Below are 23,602 nucleotides of genomic sequence, written 5' to 3'. Positions count from 1 at the left end.
TAATTAACATTTGATTGATTGATAAACAAAACAAAAGATATTTTCTACATTGTCCTTCCATTTAGCCAATTATTCAATTTTCATAAAATTTTCATCCCACTTGGTTTATTTTTGGGCCTCGACTTCCTCTCGGCGAAATTCTGTGAATATCTTTTGATGAAAATGTGTCCTTTTAGTGTCTATTTGATTTGTTTTTGGTGCGTGTTAAAAAATAATTTCCCTAGATAATTTGACAGGACGCAGGGGGCATCCTTTCTCCATCTCTCTCTTACATTACTCCCACACCACTTACACTCATGTTGTTCTTGCTAATAGCAGGAAAAGTTTTCACAACAAAAAAAAAACTTTTACATGTTTGTTGTTGTTTTTTGTTGTTTTTCTTTTGCTTTTTTTCTTTCTGGGCCCAAAAAGTTTCCCGTTTCGATACCCTGCAGGCAATAGGGCAAAAAGTCATATGGAAATATGCACTGTGAATAGATTATAACATAACAATTAAGTTACGGTTCTAAATCTTGAATAAGATGAGAGTGTAACTTAAGAATTTGGCAACTTTTTTAAAATCTTCTTAATTTTGCAGATTTGAGTCTTTCTAAATATAAGATTTGTTCAAAAAGTGACCTATTGGGTACTAATATGGTAGTTTAAGTGTGGGTACATTAAGGATTGATCAAAAGATTTCGTTCTTAAAAATTATAGGGTATCTGCAAGTCGTTTATTTCAGTTGATTGCTATGTGATTTTTCCCCCTATTGTTGATTTAATTGAGGCAAATGTGTTATTAGACCATCAACTTAATTGGCAGCAGGGATAAGTTTCTAGTTAATTATTTATTTAGTCCGCGTGTGTTTCCCTTTGTGTTTATGCATTTGTGTGTGTGTGTTTTTGTATGCGAAGGGAAAAGCGGCTTATAAACTTCTTGTCCAAAAATATGCAGGGACAAAAATGTATTAAAACATGCCAATTGACTACGTGGACAAAAAAAAACAGCAATTGGGCTTAAGGGGGAGGCAATGGAATGTTATGTGGGAGTTGCTGACATCGTGACGGTGGTGGTTGAGTTGGGGTAGCATATTAATTTTACATTTTGTGGCAGAAAAAATAATAAACAGAAAGGAAAAAAAAAAACAAAAATATAATGTATATTCGAGTGCTTGTGTATCGCTTAAATTGTTTATACAATTTTTTTGAATATTTTTTGTTCAGCTTGGCAATTTTGTGTCTCACTCTTCGGTGTCTCTGTCTCATTTTGTAGGCTTAAGCCCGGAAACGTGACCCCAGAACACTGTTTGTTTAACTGTTGTTCAATATTTGTGAATGCGAATGTGTGGGCGAGAGGTGGAAATGGGTCCTGTTCTGCCCTTTGTCCTTGCACTAAAAAAAAAAAAAAAAAAAAAAATCCAATGTTTCTATACCAATTTCAACCATATCAAATTTGTAATACTCTTACTGAATATAAATGAATATATTGTTTTATTGTTGCATGAAGTAAAAACTAAATTCTTATTTAAATATCACAACAATATAATTCATAAAATGCGAAACATATCAAAAAGAATATCAGTCCGCCAGAACGGACGACTTAAACTGAGTTGGAAAAAAGATCCCAAGTAGACAAAATCTCGCTCTTGGCCAACTTTTGACCACAATAACTTGACTCTTATGACAGAGTACAGCACCAAAAATAAAGAAATGTTTGAAAATTTCGCTGGGCTCAGCAACTGTCGGCTGGACTGAGAGACTACTGGCACTGGAAACAACTCTCTGTGACTACTCTGCGCCTATTTTGTGTAAACAAGTGAAAGTGATTTATGCACAAAAACTCCACCCCGAAATGCCACCCTGAACTTCATGCTCCATGCCGCCCTTTATACTCCATGCTTGATCCTGCCTCTGTCTCTGTTTTGGTTGTTTCCAGCTAGCCATGTCATTGTTGACTCAGGCGTATGATTGTTTTGGAGTGTCTGGATTTATGTCCTATACCTTATATAAGTATAATACAAATACGTTTGTATATGGCAAATGGAAATTCGTGTGTTTGTGTATTGTGTGTGTCCTGTATTCAATTGAGAAATTGAAAATGGGAGATGAGAATGTCAAAAGTAAAAATTGAATGAAAAAATGTATTACTTTTAATTTTTACGATATTTACATAAGAAGATGAAATACAAAGCAAACCCTAAATCACTTTATAGATTGAAAGGTGGTGTTAATCTTTTGGCTCATGCTGATACCTCAAGAGATTGAGAGATCCAAAGGTAAAGAAAATCCTAAATTCAATAAATTGGTATAACTTTAAGATTCTTTGGCAGGCTGGGTCTACTATAACACACACTACAAAATCATATAATTTATATGGATTTTATTAAATTTTATTTCACTGTAACTTTGTAATTAGTTCTTCAGTCACATACTGAGGGATACAAGGGACATCCTACTACTCGTCTCATTTTTCCGTTATAGATTATATAGGTAATCCAAACCCATGTTAAATTATTCTCGCATATATGAGAACTCGTTCCGGCCAATCCTCAAAGCCATTCCCATCATCTTGTTTGGACGAACCTTTGTCAAAGCGTTAATCCTTAGCAATTAGTTTCCCATATGATGTCACTTAAAGCCACGATTAAGCTTTGTTCTTCCGCCTCCATTTACCCCAAGTAGCTCAAGGACTAAATCAAATATGTAAAACCTCTCATTTTGTACAAAAACCACATCATATACACACACACACGACCTTTTATCCATGCTATGGGGTCTAATATAATTGTATGTATATATCCACTTCAATCCAGTCAATGTAATCAAGTATCCACTCTGGTCAAACAAAAATTGCGCTGGCCCCTTTATGTTGGCCAAATTAATTTAATGCCAGCAAAAGGAAAAACCTGCCAAAGAGAGTGAGAACAAAGGGGTGGGGGAACGAAGTCGTCGGGAAACATTATAATAAAATAATCTCAATTTTGTTGAAGGGCAGCGTCACCGTCCTCGTCGTCTGGCTTGGAGTCCCGCTTTATTAGAGTTCAAAAAAAGAGAAACAAATAAGAGAGAGAAAAGCTACTGGAGCCAAAAAGTGGCAATTATTCATTTTATGAGCTAGGAGGGAAGCATGTGAACCATAAAAATTAAAAATTAGCCCCTGGCAGCCGTAAGGGGATTATATAACACGCATTTGATGCAGTCAACACACACACACACACACAGAAAGAGTAAAGTAGAATGGAGTCGAATGAAGTCACCCTTTCGACAACGTTAAAGTCAAGAAAATGAATATTTATGCGACACTCGAGGGAATTGTGTGGCCCCCCCACAAACATAATCTGCATTGTTATAAGGCAGGCACATGTCAAAAAATTTTCCCCAAAAAGGAAAACTGCCAAAAACAACAAAGATGAGAGAGAGAGAGCAGCTAGAAGAGAGCCTTGTGGGCTAGGTGTGACTCTTTTGCAGGATTGGAACGATAGAACATGTGTGCAAAAGCCGAAAAAGACACTGAAATTTTAATGGGTTTTGCTTGGGGTCCAACCGAGTCTTATAAAAGCTTCAGTCTCTAGCCTGTGTAGACTCTTCAGGCTATTCAAAAATTAAATCCAATTATCAGTTTAAGGCCACTCGCCAAAGTCCGCTGGGAAACTCAGACATTAGACATGTATATGTGTATGTGTGTGTGTGTCCCGAAGACCTAAGGAAGTTTAGAAATGCAACAAAAGTTTCGTTTTAATGAGAAACTTTTGTTTATGAAACGGTCCCTCTCAGACTCTATCTTTTGGTCACTCTGCAGAAAATCAGCTTATGAAATATGATTTTAAATGGTTTCCAAAATTGCTTAACAAAAAGGGTAAAATTTCTCCTAATAGTTAAGCATAAGAGATTTTTTCAAAGGACGTTATCTGCATTTAGCCGGCATCGATGTTGTATAAAGGGAAATCTATGGTGCAGTGAAAACTCTTGTGGACCTCCGTCCACAGGAGAGCCAGGTAAAGGCTCGTCATCAATACATTTTGTGGTAACTTGTAGCACTTAGAACAAAGTTACAATCCTCTGCTATATAATAAAGCATTTGTCAGTTTAAAAATGTTTGAAAATATGGGATTAACTTTTGTCAATATGCAGCCATACTTTTTTTATTGCGAAGATGAATTGCGAATTTTTGTAATTCAGATAATTCTCACTTTACTTGTAAAATCAGGAATGGCTGAAATTTTTGGTGAACCTTAAAGTTTATAACCATTTTTGTAGAAAATGGGTGGACAATTTCAACATCTTCGAGGAGACCTCGCAAGGAGACATTTTCTCGCATCGGAGAAAGTTTTCGAAAAATTAAGTAATTTAAGTTTTTCAAGCAACTTACCCCAAAATGTTTGGGAGCACAATTTGTTGTCTGTTTATTATGACCCAAGAATGGATTTAACAATTTCTGCTATCCCACACTCGTGAGGAGAGGATTTTTACGAGCTCCTAAAAGCAGGCAATGCAAACAAATATTTCTCTTTCTTGCTGCCTGACCTCCGGCATACACATATTAGCATAAGTTCCTGCCGGCAGGTTCTTGTTCCTAGGGCAGGTTAAAAATGCTAGAAATGTAAATAAAATCAACAGCGGAAGGTCCTTTTTCCATTCCACTTTCCTCCTTGATCCCCCCTAGTCTCAATGAAAAAGAAAAGGACAACAATGACGATATATAGGGAGGCAGAAAAGGTGCCGAGCTCCAACAACGGAGGAAAACAGGAAAAAATATCATTCTAAAGCGCTTGACAGCCACTTACACATGTCAAATCCAACACGAGAAGACGGACCAACAACAATAAAACCGAAAAGGATAACGAGTAAAACGGATATTAGAGTATTAGACGGGAAGCTGTGTGACATGGTTTGCTCTCTCATCCCATTTTCTATCTAAACTGGCTGCCAGCTGCTGGTCACAGAGTATCCTTTCCATTTTTTCTTCTTTTTTTTTGTCCTTTCTTATTTCGCCAAAAGAATTTTCTCAACGCAAATAGGGCAAGAAAAGGAAAAAAAAGCAAAAAGCTAAAGGAAAAACGAAAGGCATTAACTACACTTGGAGCGTAAAATGAAGCCTCGACAGAATGGGAGAATAACAAAAATCGTTGTAGTTCTTGGCCAACATCTCTTTGTATGTGTTGTGTGTGTGGTCTATGGAAAATTCAAAGAATTTTCTTAAGCCGAAAAGAGAATTTCAAATTCAAATGCCGCGCATTTGGTTATGTAGTCAATTAGCCTACCATTGCCAACTTATGGTCTAATTACTATTTATATTTGTTTTTGAGCCGCCTTCCTTTTGATTATTTAATCTCAATATGCTTAAGACTTTTGCTTCTTTTCACTGACATTCTCATCCTAATTAGCCTGCTCTCTATCTCCCATATTTAAATAGTCTTAAATTAGATTTTCTCTCTCACTAATATGCTTTAACTTTATGCTTCATTTATTTCCATTACAGGTAAGCCGATTTTCACTGTATTCTACTTTGGCCATTGAACTAGGTATTTGAACTTTGGTAAGTGGATGTTGATTAGGCAATAAATAAGTAGCTTAAATAAAGTAACTTTAATGTGGGCGTACTAAGAACACAATTGGGCCAGGGATGCAGGATTCCATGCTTGTCTATTATACGTGATGAGCTTTTGCATTGAAAATATTAATAATTATTATATGAGTTTTTGTTTTGCCTTCTAAGCCGCTCACTGGAGTGTGTAGATTATAGAGACACGAGTTAGAGCTGATGCCAATGAAAAGAAATATCTTTAACCAACAAATGTTAATCGAATTTGGATCTTTAATTAAAATTACCTAAGCTTTAGGATGCAAATTTTCTATGCTTTATACTCCCAAACACCACCTTTATCTTAAACGCCATAGAATGTAATATTAAGGTATATAGAGAGTCAAATAGCAAAAGGTTAGGCCCCGTGGTTATATGTTCCTAATTAAATATTGTTGATATTACTCTTTAATATTGAGAGTGCCAACAATAAAAATTATTCAACACTGTTGATCCACCTGAGATAAATAAATAACTCTTCCTGTTACCGGCTCATTAAGCTTCGTGGGCATTCTCATTAAATTTATACACATTTAATTGACTTTATGACCAGACACGACACGGACACAAAGAACCACCGCACTATGGTGGCCAGCAGCCGTCTCGGTGCCATCCTACCCTAGTTAGCGGCTCATAAAAAGGCTGGCAAACATTTGCTCTCTATATAGTGTACACATGTTGGTACATACATATGTATGATGGTATATATATACTCTTGTATATTTAGTTGGCATGCTCACGCATAAAGGCTTAAATAATGAAGCTCACTGCAGACTGCCTCAGACAGACATCATCATGGCTCATAATTATGTGACATGTTATAAATAAAATGCATAAAAGTTTAAAAATACCGAGAACACACGAGAACAGGAGAACGTGGCAAACTGTCAACACATCGATGCAACGTAGAGTCACCAAGAAGATTCATCCCGGAGTGTGAGACACTGGCAACAATGTTGCAGGAACATAAAGTTGCAAGAGACCTTGTCGTGATGGCGTCTGGAATTTATTAATGTTCTTGGAATATGGTTTAATATGCTGTAATAATATGTGATTTGTGGTTTACACATAATTTATGATGGTGGCCTGTGAATGGCGCCATTCCCCTTGAAAGTTTCGCAATCAATTTTCAGTTTTCTTTCATATTAAATAACAAGCTTAAGTGGGATCAATCTTTATGATTTTACGATCTCATTTAGAAATACACAAGTTTAAAAAGAATGAGCTAATTTTTTTGTTGTTTCGAAAATTAAAATAGATACAAAGTATAAATTTTTAGATATCGATAGCTTGGAGTCATATTTGCTTAGTACTTATAAGAATATATTGACTTGATAGATTTTTGTTTCATATATTTACTAGACTTAATCAGGCTCCAATATCAGTTTCTACGTTATTTGTTTTGTGTTTTTCAGAATGAATGCATTTTTGAAGCTAGAATTCAGCTTGTTAATCTCAGAAATTTATGCTCTACACTGTAGACTCCGGAAGTTCTTTTATTAAGCCCTATCAAATCTATTTCTTTCTGAAATTTTTAATCACGTGTTAATCTCATCTCTTAAAGAAACCTGAAAAGTGTAAGCTCTTACTAATTTCGAAAATTCGATTTCAAATTAAAAAAAAAAACATGCAAATTTCTTTAGCAAGTAAACATCTACATCTTTGATTATATTTCATTTGAAAATTTATAACTTTATTCGAACATTTTATTGAAAAAGTCATTTATAAATTTCTACTCACATACATCATAAATTTTATTTCATTTTTATAATTGATTATTTCTCATTTGCACCTAGTCCAAACTTTCAGCTCCTTTGACAAATTATATAGAAAATTATAACTCCTAATGAGAGACTGTAAATTATGAATTTGGGGCCTCAGCTGTTGGCCCCGTCTGCCGGGATATGTGCCATCATTTTTTTATTTTGCCCGTTTCCCAGTCACATCCCTTCTTCCGCATGTGATCAGTCAAAGTTTTTCCACGTTTTTTGTGTGTGTGTGTGTATATAGTGTTGGATGCTCACGCACGAGCTGCTAACGAAGTTTTTCACCCTAGCTGGAGTTTATGTTGTTTTTATTTTTTGTTTTTGCAATTAATTATGAGGCACGTTCACATTTTTTTTCCTCCTGCCTCAGAGATAGATAGTAAGAGAGTTTCCTCTTCTACTTGTCGCTGTTTTGTAATTTATTTTTAGTTCACAAAGCGTGAGTTTCCCTAGTTTTGTCTTCGACATTTGGCGGCGTTTGAACTTGACGCAATTTATTTTGTGAAAAGATGCAACAGCCACGCCCAGTTGAGTGTGCGAGTGTGTGTATGCTCCTGGGCACATGTGTGGCCTCTGTTTGAATGTTATTCATTTTATAAATAGCAAACTCTGGGGAATACCCAGTCATTGACTGAAAATGCTTAAAACTAAAATTCTTCACGAAATGATTTCGTCTTAATGTTAAACCTTGAACTCAATTATTATTTGGGAGTCTGAATGTTTGTCCATTCGCCACTCCACTTCACTGCTTTTGTTTATTTTCGAAAATTTTCAATTTCTAAAGTGTTCCCTGTTTATAAATAGTCTTTACAATTCCTTGGCGGGAACTCTTTTGTTTGTCTTTAGTGTTAATTAACACGAGTAGTTTACTTAATTATGCATAAAACTCACAATTTTTGTTTATGTCTGGCAAGTGTCAAAAAATTTAGATATGTGAGGGTTGAAAATTTGTATTTAGATACAGGGCACAGCAACAACAAAAGATAGCTCTCATCAGCAAGTACAACTTTGTTTCTTATCTACGTCATTATAGTCGATGGAATCATTGTTTCTATTAGTTGAATATATAGATTTCTATACCGAATAGCAATCAGTTAGTTACTATCACTACTACTATCAATAGTTATTTGTTATCCTTGGATTTAGCTTTTTTCATATGATTTTGGAGTAAGTGATAACTTTCTGCTGGGTTCAACAAGTCGGTGTATTAATAATTAAAATAATAAACCTTTGGGCTCATAGCATGGGTTTTAGCAGCACAAAAGGTCACCTATGACATTACTAAAAACTATAACTAAATTGACCAAAAACATATAGTTAAACCGATAAATTTTATCCTTATGGCAATATTTTCCTGGTAGACTGCGTTTATTACAGTATCAAACCAGCATTTATAAGGCCAAAGATGAATGGCCGATGTTATGGGATTCCTGTGACACTCCCTTGCCAATTACCATAGCTAAGGGTTACCTTCTGTTCGTACTAACATGAGTTTCATAAGTATAGATGGAGCTATTTTCATGGTACATTTACCGCAATTAGTCTTCATCAGCCATGCCCAACCATTTGCAGTGACAATGTCAGCACGAACCATATTCACTATTCACGTAATTTGTTGTTGTATTGACTAAAAATTTGCAAAACAAAACTAACAAGTCAACCCATCTCCCTGCCCACTTGCATCAGCCGCAATCCACTTGAGGGGCCACTTAGTCGACGTTGCCTGGCGTCATCGTCATCGTTGTGAAGTCCTCCCGCTGCTGTAGCTGTTCCTCTTCCTGTTTCTACTCCTGCGGTTCAATGTCGTGTCATGCCTCTCTTGATGTTGTCGTTGTGCTCCTCGTTTGGTTGTCACAAACTGCCTGGCAAAATTGTTTATAAAAATAGCGTGTGGCAAGTGCATAAAAAATAGAAACAACAACTCAAGAGACGCTAGAAGAAATGCTGGACAATTTGGTTTTGCACCACGTTTCAATGTTGTGAAACATTCTGCATATATTTAGATATATGTGCAATCGAATCGTCTGGCCTTACGTTCAGTGACGTTCTCCATATCTAAATGTTGAGACGGGGTAAAGAGGAATGCTAAAGCCCAGACAATTGTTTCCTTTATTGGAGTCCATTTGAATTGATGACAACATTGGTTTATCATTTCAGCTTAAAATTAAATTTTGTTTAATGAAATAAAGGACTGGAAGAAATTGTGAGAATCAAAAATGTTTAGGAAATTTAAATAAACATATTTATACAGACATTGTTAATTAAATTGCAAGTTCTTCTTTGGCTCAGAGTTGATTAAGTTACCATATGATTCTGATGCAGTTTCAGAATTTCACTTAATTCATAATATGACAAGTTTTTCATAATGTAAAATAATTCTAAAAGGATCTTATAGTGGTCAGTATTTTATAATAGAGTCTTTAAATCTAAATATTTCATTTCATTTAAAATTGCTTTTTAACTTTGACTAAAGTTTGTAAACTAAATTATTGTTTGTTTAGTAAGACTTATTCTTAGAAAGAACTTTACCTCTTTAGGCCCAGACAAATAAGTAGCTTTGCAAGTAAGAATGTCTAAAATTTTTCATAAAGGTTGGATTAAACTACACATACAAAATGGAATCGAAAAATACAATCTACAATTTAATTTAAGAACTAATCTCTAAGATTCTCTTATAATCTCTTATTTCTAATCTCTAACCTAAGTTTCAAGTATTACAAATATTTACTATACAAACCCCAATTGAACATAGAAACAATAAGCACATTCGATATTTTAAAGAAAATCTTTAGATGCATAATCCCAACTAAAAAATTACTTCAAAAAATAAGTTTAAACTTCTTGAGATTTCTAATATCCTTAGATCTGCTCCTGGTTTTCTTGCCAACAGTCATGACTTTGCAGTTTTACTTAAGTTACAATAAATGTAAACGTGGTGTACCTAATTTTTGTTGCCATGACTGTTTAGTAGCTGGTAGTTGTGAGTTTGCATGTTTTGTGGCTGGCTGCAAATTGTTGCATGGGCCACCAACTTACTTTTGTTTGTTTTGTATCCTTTTCTTTTTTCTAACGGTTACATTGCTAATTTTACACGGACTTGACAGTTGAAAAGAAAGAAAAAAGGGGGTAAAAATGAAGTCAAACCTGCAAAGAGCAAGGGATAAACTTTAAGAAATTGTTGAAAATAGATTTCTTAAATATTCTTTTCTATACCCTTTATGCTTGAAAAGGCTGTTTGTGGTTTATTTGAATTATCACTAGTTAACCGATTATTCTGGATCAGCTTGAGAAATGGTAAATATACATTGAGGTATTGAGGGTCAATGACATGCAATCACCCCACCAGCCATTATCTCATTTATGCATTTTTTTCTTCAACGTTTTCTAATACACTTTAGCCAAAATCCATCAAATGTTGTGAAACTAGGGTATGACCAATGTCTATGACAGTTTTAACATATTTCATGTTTTCTTACGGTCTTTTGTTCTATCAATTATTGTCAAAACATCCCCTTAAGAGCTTGGTTTCTTGCAAGACAAAGTCAATATTTTTTTCTTCTGTCAGAGTTTTTTTTTCTATTTTTTGGGAAAATGTAAATTAATTTTTACTTGACTTATTTGCATTGCTTTCCATTTCTCTCTCCCTTATGTTCTTTAACTATGTCTAGTATGTACATGTAACTGAAAACTTTTCCGTAATGCCGTGTCAGATTGTATTTCCCCTGGCGTTTTATTGTTGTTGCAACAGCAGACGTTTTCCCTCAACCCCAATTGGAGAGCATTTTCCTTTATATTTACAACTAAATATGTTAATGCTTTATTCTTCTCGTCTTGACTTTTTCAATTTGATAGACTTCTTCTTCTTCTCCCTTTCTGCATTTCGAAAATCATGTTAATTGTTTATTTTGTAATTGAAATATTTTCGTTTTTCCACAGGTTTGAGTAATTGAATTCTCATGGCATTGCAACATGTTGCTGGCCCAAAGCACAAAATGTTGCTAGGCATTTTACCAAAAATAGATTTTTTTCCCCCCCATTTGAAGGAGGAGGGAGCCGGCGGCGTAGAATTGGGGAAATTTGGAAGAAGATGTTCTCATCTCTGCTCTCGATTCTCTTTAGTCTCAGTCTGATAAAGATCGTGCGCGTTTCGTTTACGGAAAAACTAAAGAAAGCAGGAAAAGGCGAAAAGCGTGTGCCCCCCATCCGTTATCAAATAAGCCTTTTGCTTTATTTTCGTTTCGGTGCGTTGCGTGCTGCGTTCTATTAAAAAGCGCATTGCCTTTTTAATGAATTAATTGCTGCTGTTTTTTCTTGTTCTTTATTATCGGAGTTTTCCTATTCTCGGAAAAGTAGTGCAAACCATTTGAATGGTTTAATCAAGTGGAATTTATGTGCTTCGAAAATGCAGTTAATTAAGTGTAAATACCACACACAACAAAACCAAAAAAAATAAAAATAAATAATAAAGCAAGGGGAAAAATAAAATGAAAAATTGAGAGAATCAAAAAATGAAAAATGGAAATGCTGTCTAATCGATTGACCGGAACTTGTGTCAACACATGAAAACATTAACAATTAAAATTATTAAATGTGATTTATATGAAGTTAAATGACAGCGCGGACCACTAATAAATCATTTAAAACATCTCTTTAGAGTATTCAGAATTTAATTAAATATAAATTCGATTGATATTTAATTAAGTGATATAAAAAAATTCACAAAAAAAAGCCTTTAATAAAGTTCAAAATGCAACTTAATCATTTATATGTATTTTATGTACAAAAATTACCTAAATACTTCACAAATTGAAAACTTTCGCTCATTTGTTGAAAAATCAGTATAAATTTAGGCAAAGTAACAAAATGTAATTCCAATTCTTGAAAAAATTACTCTTGGGTTTCTTTTTACCTGAAATGGAATGGTCTATAAAGAATTTTCCAAGAAATAACTTCAGTGAGGCAAATCAAATAGCATAATTAAAACTGGAATTTAATGATCGAATTCCTTGGTTAATTGTGTAATTGTTCGATATCAAAGAAGAAGTATTATTAATGCACATTTTGGATTAAAAGTAGTTTTATTGTTTTATAGAGAAAACTGTAAAATATTCCACAAGTAAACCATAAAACTTTAAGGTGGCTGAGATTAATGAATCCCAATTTATATTTACTAAGCGAATTCGAAAACCATATTGAGTGCATTCTTATGGTAAATATATAAATTTGGAACAAATACCTTTGCTTGGTGTTGACTTTCAAGTTTCAAATGTTTCCAAAGATTTTATTTACGTTGACTTGTTTTGTATTGAAACTTGTGAAATATAGAACTCCTTTGAAAGAAGAAACGTCTAACTCAAATCAGTCGCATCCGTTTTTTATGTATTCTCAAACTTAGATTGAAAGGATCTTTAAGCAGCAGGGAAGATAGGAGATCTTTAAGATTGTTGTTAGGAATGATTCTTTCTATAAAGATTTGTTATTATGTTTCTCATTTCTTTATTCAATTATGGTAGAAACCTGTTTCTCAAACTAGAGTTTTAAATGTCTTTTCCTTAGCTCTCCTTTTAAATTAATCATTTTTCTGTACAGCTGTAGACAGGCTTTACACTTTTCTTATCAAATGTAAATAAAAATACATATTTTCATTATGATGGCACAAGTTTTACCGATGTACTTCTTCATTATTACTCATGATTTTTCACATTTTGTGAGCAACACATAAATAACAATTTTTGGTTTCATGTACAAACCCTTTTAAATACACCTTCGAAATGAAGCCATTAGGTAAACCTTTTTTCCGTAATACTTTTTGTGTTCTCCAGGCGCCATCTTTTTGTGAGGCTTTTATCGCGCATTGTGTGTTTCGATTTTTTGTTGTTCGTTTTTGCTTTGTTGCTTTAAATTTGAACGTAAAAACAAGATGTTAAAAAGGGGCGCCAGTTTTTATACCCTTGCAAAAAGGGTATATTAATTTTGGTCAGAAGTGTGCAACGCATAGAAGGAAGCATCTCCGACCATATAAAGTATATATATTCTTGATCAGCATGACGAGACGAGTTCATATAGCCATGTCCGTCCGTCCGTCCGTCCGTCCGTCCGTCCGTCTGTCCGTCTGTCCGTCTGACCGTTTGTCCGTACGTCTGGATCAACGCAAACTCCTCCTAGACCGTTGGAGCTACAGAGATGAAATTTTGCATGTAGGCTTGTATATACTGCAGGCGTTGTATATCTCGGATTCAGCCGGATCGGTCCACTATATCATATAGCTCCCATACAAACCGCAAAGTCACGAACAGTGACTTTTCTCAATAACTTCGTTATTTTCTGAGCTATTGTCGTGAAATTCAATATTGGTGAGTTTATTATACATATAAACGACTGTGCCAAATTTGATCAAGATCGGCTGACTATATCATATAGCTCCCATAGGAACGATCGGTCGTAAACAGTGACTTTTGTGAATAACTTCGTCACTTTTGACGCGATTGCTTTCAAATTAAATATCTGTTAGTTTAGTGTATCTGTTAATGACTGTGCCGAATTTGATAAATATCGGGTTACTATATCATATAGCTCCCATAGGAACGATCGGTGGAAAACAGTGACTTTGATCAATATCTTTCCTATGCTAAGATTGTAGGCCGTTCTTTCGCAAACATTAGCCTTTTTGGCTTAAACGTTTTTCCACTTTGATGGCTTTAGGTAAGGAAAGAGTTACCAAAAAAGTTGCAAGGGTATACAAACTTTGACGCGGTCGAAGTTAGCCCCGGCCCTCTGGTTTCTACTTTGGTTCTACTTTGCCATAGGCAAAAACTTTGATTGTTTCCTTTTCTACCCCATCATCATAATCATCATCATAATCATCATCATCGTAATCATCATCATCATCATTTGCTGCTGATGTTTCACCTTTAGCTTGTTTGGTTTTCATTTGCAAGACGGTGGCGTATGCGTAATATTTGCTAGCCCTTTAAAGGGGTTGGCGTCAATTGCAGGTGGTGACTCATGGGCAAAGTCGAGCACGAGCACGCAAAATGACGTTAACAGCTGTTAACGGCTTTTGCTATTCCGTGTGGCATAATAATAAGCAACAGCTCGACAACAACTCCGAAACGAAAAACGAAACTTTACCCGCCTTTTAGGGGTAATTAAATTAACGCGAGCTGCCCTGTTGAAAAAAAATGGTAAAGAAGACGAAAAAGAAAACGAAAAGTTTCTTTATTTCTGCCGCATAATTAATTGAAAACATAATTAAAAATATTTCGTGTGTTTTTTGTTGTTGTTTATGGGTCAGAAAAGTGGAAAAAGTGCTTAAAGCATTTGAAAGCATTTTTTAGGCCAAGTTATTTTTGGCTTGTCCTTCTATCGATTTGCCTTCAATAGGCCCCCAAAAACAAAAACCAAATAGCTTGCCATTTGATAATTGTTTGAGGGTTGTCAATACACTTCACACATACTTGCACACACACACATTATAACAACAGCTGTGCCCAATTGACCGTAAGTCCATTGACTTTGCGCCTGTGTGTGTAATGCGGTTACTCCGTGGTCAACTTCAATGGTTTACCCTTCTCCATGTCTACTGGTCACTAGTCAACAAATTGTTCAATAGATTTTTTTTATGGTCCCCACAAAATTTTATGCAAAATTAGTAAAACAAGTGAGGCGTTTAGTAATTTGCTTAATGTTTTTTTTTTTCCTATAGAAGAAAATAAAGCTTTTGAATTGCAAATTTATTGTTATGGCTACATTCATTTAAGTATTATTTTATTCTATCGAATGAGTAGACTCTATGACATATATTGATACCTATTATTTTTGTTAAAATACCTTAAATAGTGGCAGCCATGAGAATTCAAAGATTAGGGAGAAATTGAAACATAATGTTAACTATTAAAGTAAGTAAAGTAAACAACGAGATGTTTATTGAAGTTTTTGCGTTTTGAATAATTTACAAAATTCTTAAAAGTTATTCAAGTGTCTAAATAATATTACAAAACTTTTTATTTCTTGATAAGCAAATGATATAAATTATTTTCTTTGATTGCAAAGATGTATGTAGTTTTTTTCTCATACGACTTTTTCGCTTTTTTCGTTCACCACTAATTTGACCACTTAGCTTCAGCTGAGGCCAGGACATTTAAACAATTCACCAAGGACTATCCAATTGCCATAAAAGTTGGCAAAGCACTTATACACTCTCTCTGAAACACACACACATACACATACACACGAACACCCACCGACAGAGTCTGACTGACAGGGCAAGGCAAAAGTTGGGTCAATTTTTGTTTTTTTATTTTTGGGTATTTTTATGTGTGCCTCCAGAAACTTTATCTTTTTATATACTCTTTAAAATGAAAGCATTAAAGTTTTGATTAAACGTTTGTAACTTTTAAAGGAAAGAATTGAGAAAAGTAGATAATCGGAATCTATAGATGACATACATACTTAGGTAAATAAATCTCAATCCTCTTTTAAACTAGTAAATTTACAATTACAAAACAGAAATTTTTGTTTGAAGATTATATAAAGAATTGGTCGAGCTTACTGTTATGACTATTACATTTCTATATCCATATCAAAAAATTGAGTTCTCTGAGACACCATTTCAGCCGCATGAAGGGTATTTCAGCTTCGGAGCTCATAAATAACTTTACAGAATCTTTTTGTTTTTATTTTGTTTTAGCATCTTTTTAGTTGATGACCTGGGAGGCTCTTGCAAGTGGGTCATATACATTTTTGATGAGTTGTCATTATTAAATGTGACAAACTGCCCCCGTTTCCCTACCTAACCACTCTCCTCACTTCACCTCTTACCCTGCTGCCAGTCATCCCTCATCACACTGCCATGCCATGGCATTCGAAGGGAAAAGGAAACTTTTCATTCTTTAGCACTTTCTGCCTAGATATACCTCGCACCACAAAAAGCCAAATATATTTATATATTTTATTTATGTGACAGTTTAGTTCAATGTTTTGTTGTTGTCGTTGTTGTCTCAGCATTTTTCCCTTAAACTTCTGTTATTTATTATTTATTTATTTGTTTTGCCTGAAGGCGGAGGAGTGGGGCATTCGGTTGATCTAGTTTTTGTTGTCTTTTGCTTTCATTGTTATCAATTAAATGAATTGGAGGAAAATAGCAACAAAAGAGAACGAAAAAATAAAAACAAAGCTTTGCGTAGGCTACCAAATTGCCTATAACATTTTTCTATTATACTCTATTTTGATCCACTTGACACACCTACGCAATTTCCGAGAAGGCAAAGGGGTGAAGTGGTTATGTGTGTGTGTGTGCTGGTTCGCATTTAGACAAGGCTCTTGTTTATTGGCCATTAAGCGATAGAGATACCCCAGTTGTGGTGGGAAAATGTGTCAAAAATTGTACAGCAACGCAGATTTTGAATGACAAACAAGGAGCTGACCATTTTTTCTTTCTTGTTTTCAAAATTTTTGATTGATTTGAATAAGGTAAAAGAGTTCAAGGGTCGTTACAAAATTATATTTAATTGCTTTTGAAATTGCTTATTTAATGGAATTGCAAACGAAATTCGATTATGTTTCTTTGGTATTAGTCTTTGGACTTAGCCTTTTAGGTTATTGTTAAGAATAGAGCCATCAAATTATTTAAATTAATTAAAACCTTATAAATTTGCAATAAATAAATGTATCATTAATTTTGTTAGCCCTTTATTTAAGAAGTAGTTACTAGTTTATTGGTTTAAAGTTTGCCTTACAATACACTGTTTTATATAATAAGGATTTTTATATTCAGTTATTATTTAAAGTTATGATATAGATAAATACAGCTCCAATCATGAGTTCTGTTGTATAAACAAAAAAAAAGCAACACTAATGATTGAAAATATAGTTAAACTATTGCTATACTAGAACACTCTTAACTTAACTTAAATACTTCAATAAAAAGATGTATGTCTAAGTTTCGATTTAGGATTATTAAGGCTAACACATCAGTATACCTAAGCCAATATATAAGTTGTAGGAAACAAATTTCATAATAAGTTTTGTATACTCATTCTTTTATTGGGGTTTGATTTTATAAATAGACCTACAAATATTGTCATAAATATTTTTCTTAGCCTGCTTGTTTCTATTCAATAAATGACGTGTAAATATAAAACATTTTATGTTCTTCTTAAGCGAATTAAATCGAAAATTAAGCTGTTTAAGCCATTACCAAATTGCTTACATGCTATTTAAAGATTATTTTATGTCAAAAGTTCGATTCTGTGTTATTATGTCACATTTTTGTTGTAGGCATATAAAAACTTCAATCGGTTTTGGGTCTTGGGGCCAGTTGACCAAAGCTGTCATCAATTCACTTCTTTACACATTCATCTTTGGCGTCTTATTCTCTCTATCATTGGCTTGACAACAGAAATATCAGTTGATTGGGCACATCAACACGTTGCCAATCAGCAGTCACCCACTCACACACATTGAGCTACATCTACAGCCACACCCACCCACCTAAGCCACTCTAATGAAATCACAGTCAATGAAAAAAAAAAGGTGCCTGTAGATTGTTTTGACATTTACTTTCAAATGTCAATCGTTGTCCTTTGAAAGTCTTTGTGCTTGTGTCATTGACTTTGGCAAATTGAATTGAGTAACTACGAGCAGAAGATGCGTGCAAGTTTTTGGTCAAATGCGATAAAAGTCGATAATACAATCAAATTTAATGAGGTTAGAGTGAGGATGAGCTTCAGCAAATATTTCGTAGGGTGACTTTCACCCCAATGTAAAGAGGAGTCCATTATCAAAGAAGTTTTTTGCCTTCGTTTTCTCTGCTGGATGGAGATGGAGAGCAAAAAGGCCCAACAGGTTGTCATGGATTTTGATTGGGGATTATTGATTGAACTTGAGAAGAATTTTAAAAATAACAAAAAAAAAGGGAATATTTTATGTATGTGTATAAAGATAAAAAATATGCTCGTTTTAAATATCACCCAGATTCCTGTTTTTCACCCATTTCAAAAACATTTTCACTTATCACATATTATGCACCTTTCTCTCCACCCTTAGACCCTTCCACTCAACACTTTTTTTAAGCCTCTTCTGGCTCATAAATATAAAATTACAGCACTCTCTGGTTTTTATTTTTCTCCTTTTTTTCGGTGTAAGCACCATTAAAATGTCAATTATGATAAAGTTTTATTGAAATACCGCCAACACATTACGGCTTATCAGCAGAGTCCGGAAAGAGCCAGAAAGACCAGAAAAGACGGCGAACCGACCGACTCCCCCAGAAAAGTATGCAATAATAATAATAAAACATTAAGAGCTGTTAGTCTGCCTGCCATTGCTTCTCGGGTTCTTCACCCTTTTCAACGGCAGACATTTTTCACAAAGGTGTGGAAAATCACACGCCCACTTGGGCAAACTAATTGAAAATGGAAAGTGCCTTAGCACCACCAACAACAACAACAGGTTGTGGCAAAACCAGTGACCCTATTTTCAGGAAAGCCTTCTCTGCATAATTGTACCCAATTGTACACCCTTCAGTATCCAGTCCAGGAAATGTGTCAGCAACAATTTCAAAGATTTTGTTTGTTTAGCTTGATAAATTTTTAGTTTCCGAAAGGGTTGTGAATGACAAATCGAGTTGGAAATCAATTTGAACTAGTACACAGCACAACTCTCCATTTCTATTTTTGTGTTTAAGCAAAAAAAGGTCAAATACGAAAAACCATTTACCAAATGAAAAAGACTTCGATGTTAAATGCTAGAACCACGCCCACACAAAGACCACCCAACATTCAGACCGACTCTTATCTGTTTTTCGTATGGCAGTGGGCAGGAGGGCTGAAGGTTGAACTTTTACCCCGAAGCACTTTTTCCTTGTGAAATGTCAGTGAAATGTCAAAATAAAAGTAATGCTGATAAAAATTTTATAGCCTGTCAGAAATGGCAACGAAAAATTTAGCCCAAGGGGGTTGCTAGCACTTTTCTCTTCTTCTTTGTTTCTACTCTGCATATACATACGTATCTGTTTTTTATCAAAATGTCGCGACTTTTGGGTACTTTAGTTTATTGGAATTTGCTTGGTATCGACTGTGGCAGAAGCAGCAACGACAGGTGGCAAAGTGGGGTGAAATTTATGTTAAATCGAACATCAGTAAATATTATCTACTGGCAGTTAAAGAACTCAGTTGATGTGTGTCTGGCTGACTTTGTGTATGCTTGTGTGTGTGTGTGGCTTATCACTTTCTTTTCTGAAGTCTTTAAGCTTCTTTAAAAATAGAAAGTGAGTTTACACAGATATGTATGTGTGTGATTTGTGACTTCAGGCCAATCAAAATCTGTTTGAGCCTGATTAGTTTGAATTGAGTGTGTGGATATGAATAAATAATATCTTAATCGTATATTTAACTTTATCAAAGACGATTTGTTTTTTGACATTAGGAAAAACTTCTTCTTTCTTATTACTATGTACTATTTCCATTAGCTGTATTAAGTACTTAATTATTCATCAAATAGTGTAGTTAATATTTTCTCATGATGACATATATGTACATACGTATAATTAGAATTGTTTTTCCCAAAATAAGGTAGAAAAAAGGATTTTATTTAAGACATTTTTTAATGAAAATGTGTGCAATATTTAATTTACTTCAAACTGTGTGGTATTAAAGTTTCTAAAATACTTAAAAGCTTATGTATCTTTAAAATTGAAGCTTACCATAAGAGTTTAAATAAATAAACAAACTAAAGCCAAGATGTGTGAAAGTAAAGTGAAAAGTTAAACAAAATTTATCCTGACGTACAAGCAACCCAGGCAAACATTTTCTGAAAATGTTGGGTCGCTGTGTGAGTTATCAAGGATCCTGCGATAATATCAACGGCATCCTGACCCGGGACTATGCAAAGGTTTGTATGATTTGGAGTAAATGTATAAAATGTTTTAAAGAAAAGGGAAAACTATTGAGAGCTATAAATTAATTAGTGTGCTAAAGAGAGGAAACTAACTAAATTTCACTTATATAAAGAGCAAAGCAAACTTTTGAGGGAGAGTGTGTGTGTGTCTCCTCTTCACTCTTCTTGGCAACATTTGACTAAACAAAGTATCTCAATGTGCGTTGCTATACTAACATGCCATGGTCCCTGTCACGGCAGGACTCGTTTAACTCTGTTGTTTTTGGTTACAAACCAGAGACCCAACGGGCAAAGAGGGAGCAAATTTGCACTCAAGTTCATGCGAAAAGAGAGATGGAAAGTAAGAGAGGGAAAGATTCTGGTTATTGTGGGTTCAACATATTTGTGGCAACTACGTAAGCCCGACTTTTTCCACTGACAATGACATTTGGCCATATACCTCCTACCTCTAACCCTCAATCCCGCCACAACCTATGGATACAAGTTTTTCAGTTTATTGTCTTCAAAGCCAATGCCAAATCCTGAGCCTAACTAGAGAGAGAATACAAAAAACAAAAACAACAAAAATAGAAAAATAAGAGAAAAATAAAAAATTGCATAAGCCAGCTCAAAGTCCTAGGCCAAGACCAAGACCAAGTCCATTGTTTGTCTGTCTCCCCTTTGAGCTCGTAACTCGGTTGTGGCTACAAATGGAAAATGGCTAAACAGAAGGCACAGTCAGACATACAGACAAACAGGCAGAGAAACAGTCAGAGATAGAGAGAAAGAGAGACAGTAGCCCAGACAGACAGACAGAGAAAAGATAGACAAACAGATAGCAAAAGTACAATATGCAAGGCTATTTTTATTACCCAGCAAGGCGTATATAAAATGTGTCGCTTGCATTGAAGGACATTAGATTAGCTTTTGGAATGGGCAAAAGAATATAATAAAAGAACAAAACTGTGTAAGGATGTGACTAACGATATGTTGGGGCTGGTAAGTGGCAAAGCAAAACAGCTCTACGCAAAACCTAATAATGCAGAAAAGAAATCTCATTGAGAGTAGAGTGAAGTTTATTCGCTAGAACATAACATCTCATAGGAGATATCAAAATTTACTTTAAGACAAACATAAGTCGTAAAGAAAAGCATTGACATGTGAGTCAACAAATGCTCTAAAAACGAGGAAAAACTTCAAAGGGTACAACTTTTTGAAATCAAATCGAAAAAGGATAGGATAGTTGAAGATAATAAGATAATTAAGATAATTCTATTCTAAGACCAAAAGCACGAATCCGTCATGAATAGATTGACACATTTTGAAGATCAGAGCTATGAAAAATAGTTTTGTTACCGCAAAGTCTGACTAATTCACTTTAGCCTTTCATTTATTTTCCTCGGCAAAAGTTCTGTCATAATAATTAAATGATAAAAAAAATTGCATCACACACGTCACCCATCTACACACACACACCCACAAGCTTTGTCAGATAGACATGGAGATATTATTATATGAAATCCTTTGGTAATTTGTCGCACAGATTTTCTTAACGACTACCCAGGACTCTTAAGACCATCTCCTTTCGGGCCAACCAAATGGCTTTCGAGTTTAATTTGTTGCCAAACGAAAAATGTTTGCCTTGCGCTTGTTCATATGTTTGCTCGTTTGTCTGCTGGTGGATGGAAATTTCAGAATTTTCTTCATTGCTAATGATTTCCTGATATTCGCAGTAAAGGAAAAGAGCAGACACCAAGAGCCAAGAGACTTGGTATTTTATCTTAGAGACAGCTGTGGGCAAGTGTTTGAAATCTTAATTACTAACTTGCATTATATTTGCATGTAATGGCCATTTAGTTGCCATTATGGCAAAGTTAAAATATATGTTATATATGTGTCTATAGTAAAGTTTTGTTAAATTTTTCTCTTTATAGATTTACACAGACTGGGCCAACTATTATTTGGAGCGGGCCAAATCGAAAAGAAAGGTCACAGATCTCTCGGCTGATTGTCGAGATGGTTTACTTTTGGCTGAAGTCATTGAGGCGGTGACAAGTTTCAAGGTTCCGGATCTGGTGAAGAAACCCAAGACACAACAGCAAATGGTAAGTCCAAGAAACATGTATTCATTAAAATGAATTTGTACATTTAATCTAAATGACTAAGCAAGTTCTAAGCTTTCGCTTCCGTATACTAACTAGTTGTTCCGGGCAGTGAAGAGGAAATTTTTCCTGGGCTTAGCCCGAAGGGATTGTCCCTTTCATTAAATATTTTCATTAGGCATTCAAATTTTTAGTTTTTCTAATAAATCAAATAAAATTTTGTAATTTTTAGAAAATTAGTAGCTTTTGCTTCAAAACCTCAAAGCCAAAGCATTCATTTTGAATTTGATTTTGATGTTTCAATCAGTTAATCGAATTCAATTTTATTAGTGGGTATATTTTACCTTAAAGGTATGCTTTAATTTAGCTACAACTTCGACAATTTAATACCTCAGTTCAATTTCTTTAGTATAAAGGCCATTAATAAGTCCCCAAAGGTATGCTTTAATTAAAAATCTTTGTTATTTTATATTAAATAGTTTTTCTATGCCCTGCAAGCGTAATTTGATTCAATTACTCAAACTCAATTCCATCCCTCTTATATTTATTATTCTCTCTTTACGCCCATGATAACACTCCTTGCCTGTTTTTGTCACGATACGTGAAAAAAATCCTAAACGCTTCAAATTTCACTCATATCCCTTCATGAGTCACTCCTTTTTTTCGTGTGTATGGGAAAATGCGTTAATTGTTTTTTACATGACAAAAAAAAAAAAAGAACTCAACTCAACCAACCCGCCAACTGCTCACTCTTTCCCTTGGCCATATGCAAATAAAAGGATATAACGTGAAAATATTTGCAGCAAAAGTCCTGGTTCAGGATTTGTTTTTTTTTTTTTGTTTAGTTGCTTTACTTTCTTGTTCTGCTGGTTTTCGTCATTACGTGTGGTTTTAGTGTACCATCATGTATTCGAAAAGTACGTCATCATGCTGACTAACTGACTGCCGGCTGCCATTTCAAACTTTTATGTTAGCCCAGAGTTTTTGCCTGTTTTATTTGCCTGATGAAAATTCAGTTAGAGAGGCGGTTCCACGACAAAATGGTTTTCGCCGCAATAAGCATTTGTCACCTGGTCTAGTCTGGTCTGGTCTGGTTTGCTCTGCTCTGATTGAATTTGAATGAGCCACGTTGCAGACGACAAGGATGACGATGGATTGCTGCACTCAATTGCATTTATGAAATTAAAATTAAAAACTTTTTGCAGCTCGTTTTTAAATTAAGATTTTGCTTTTCCATTTTTTCTTCTTCTCGGTATTTTTTGTCTGCAATTTGAGTTTCTTTCTTTTCACTTCGTGTCT

At 34.6% G+C, this 23,602-nt stretch overlaps 1 protein-coding gene across 4 annotated transcripts in view; it reads left to right on the top strand.

Annotated features, from left to right (window-relative positions):
• LOC6642508 (protein sickie) overlaps nucleotides 1-23,602 on the top strand; it is a 215,571-nt gene that overhangs the window by 52,138 nt on the left and 139,831 nt on the right. For 2 of the 4 annotated variants that reach the window (XM_023175879.2, XM_023175877.2), the window contains exons 1-2: nucleotides 20,142-20,216; nucleotides 22,136-22,306. In XM_023175879.2, coding sequence (XP_023031647.1) covers nucleotides 20,142-20,216; nucleotides 22,136-22,306 — 246 coding nt within the window. Of the gene's footprint in view, nucleotides 1-20,141; nucleotides 20,217-22,135; nucleotides 22,307-23,602 lie in introns of those variants that run through there. The other 2 variants (XM_023175880.2, XM_047010629.1) reach the window with 1 other exon arrangement.

Source organism: Drosophila willistoni (genome assembly GCF_018902025.1).
Source record: "Drosophila willistoni isolate 14030-0811.24 chromosome 2R unlocalized genomic scaffold, UCI_dwil_1.1 Seg167, whole genome shotgun sequence".
Lineage (NCBI taxonomy): Eukaryota > Metazoa > Arthropoda > Insecta > Diptera > Drosophilidae > Drosophila > Drosophila willistoni.
This window is presented reverse-complemented; position numbering and strand designations above follow the sequence as displayed.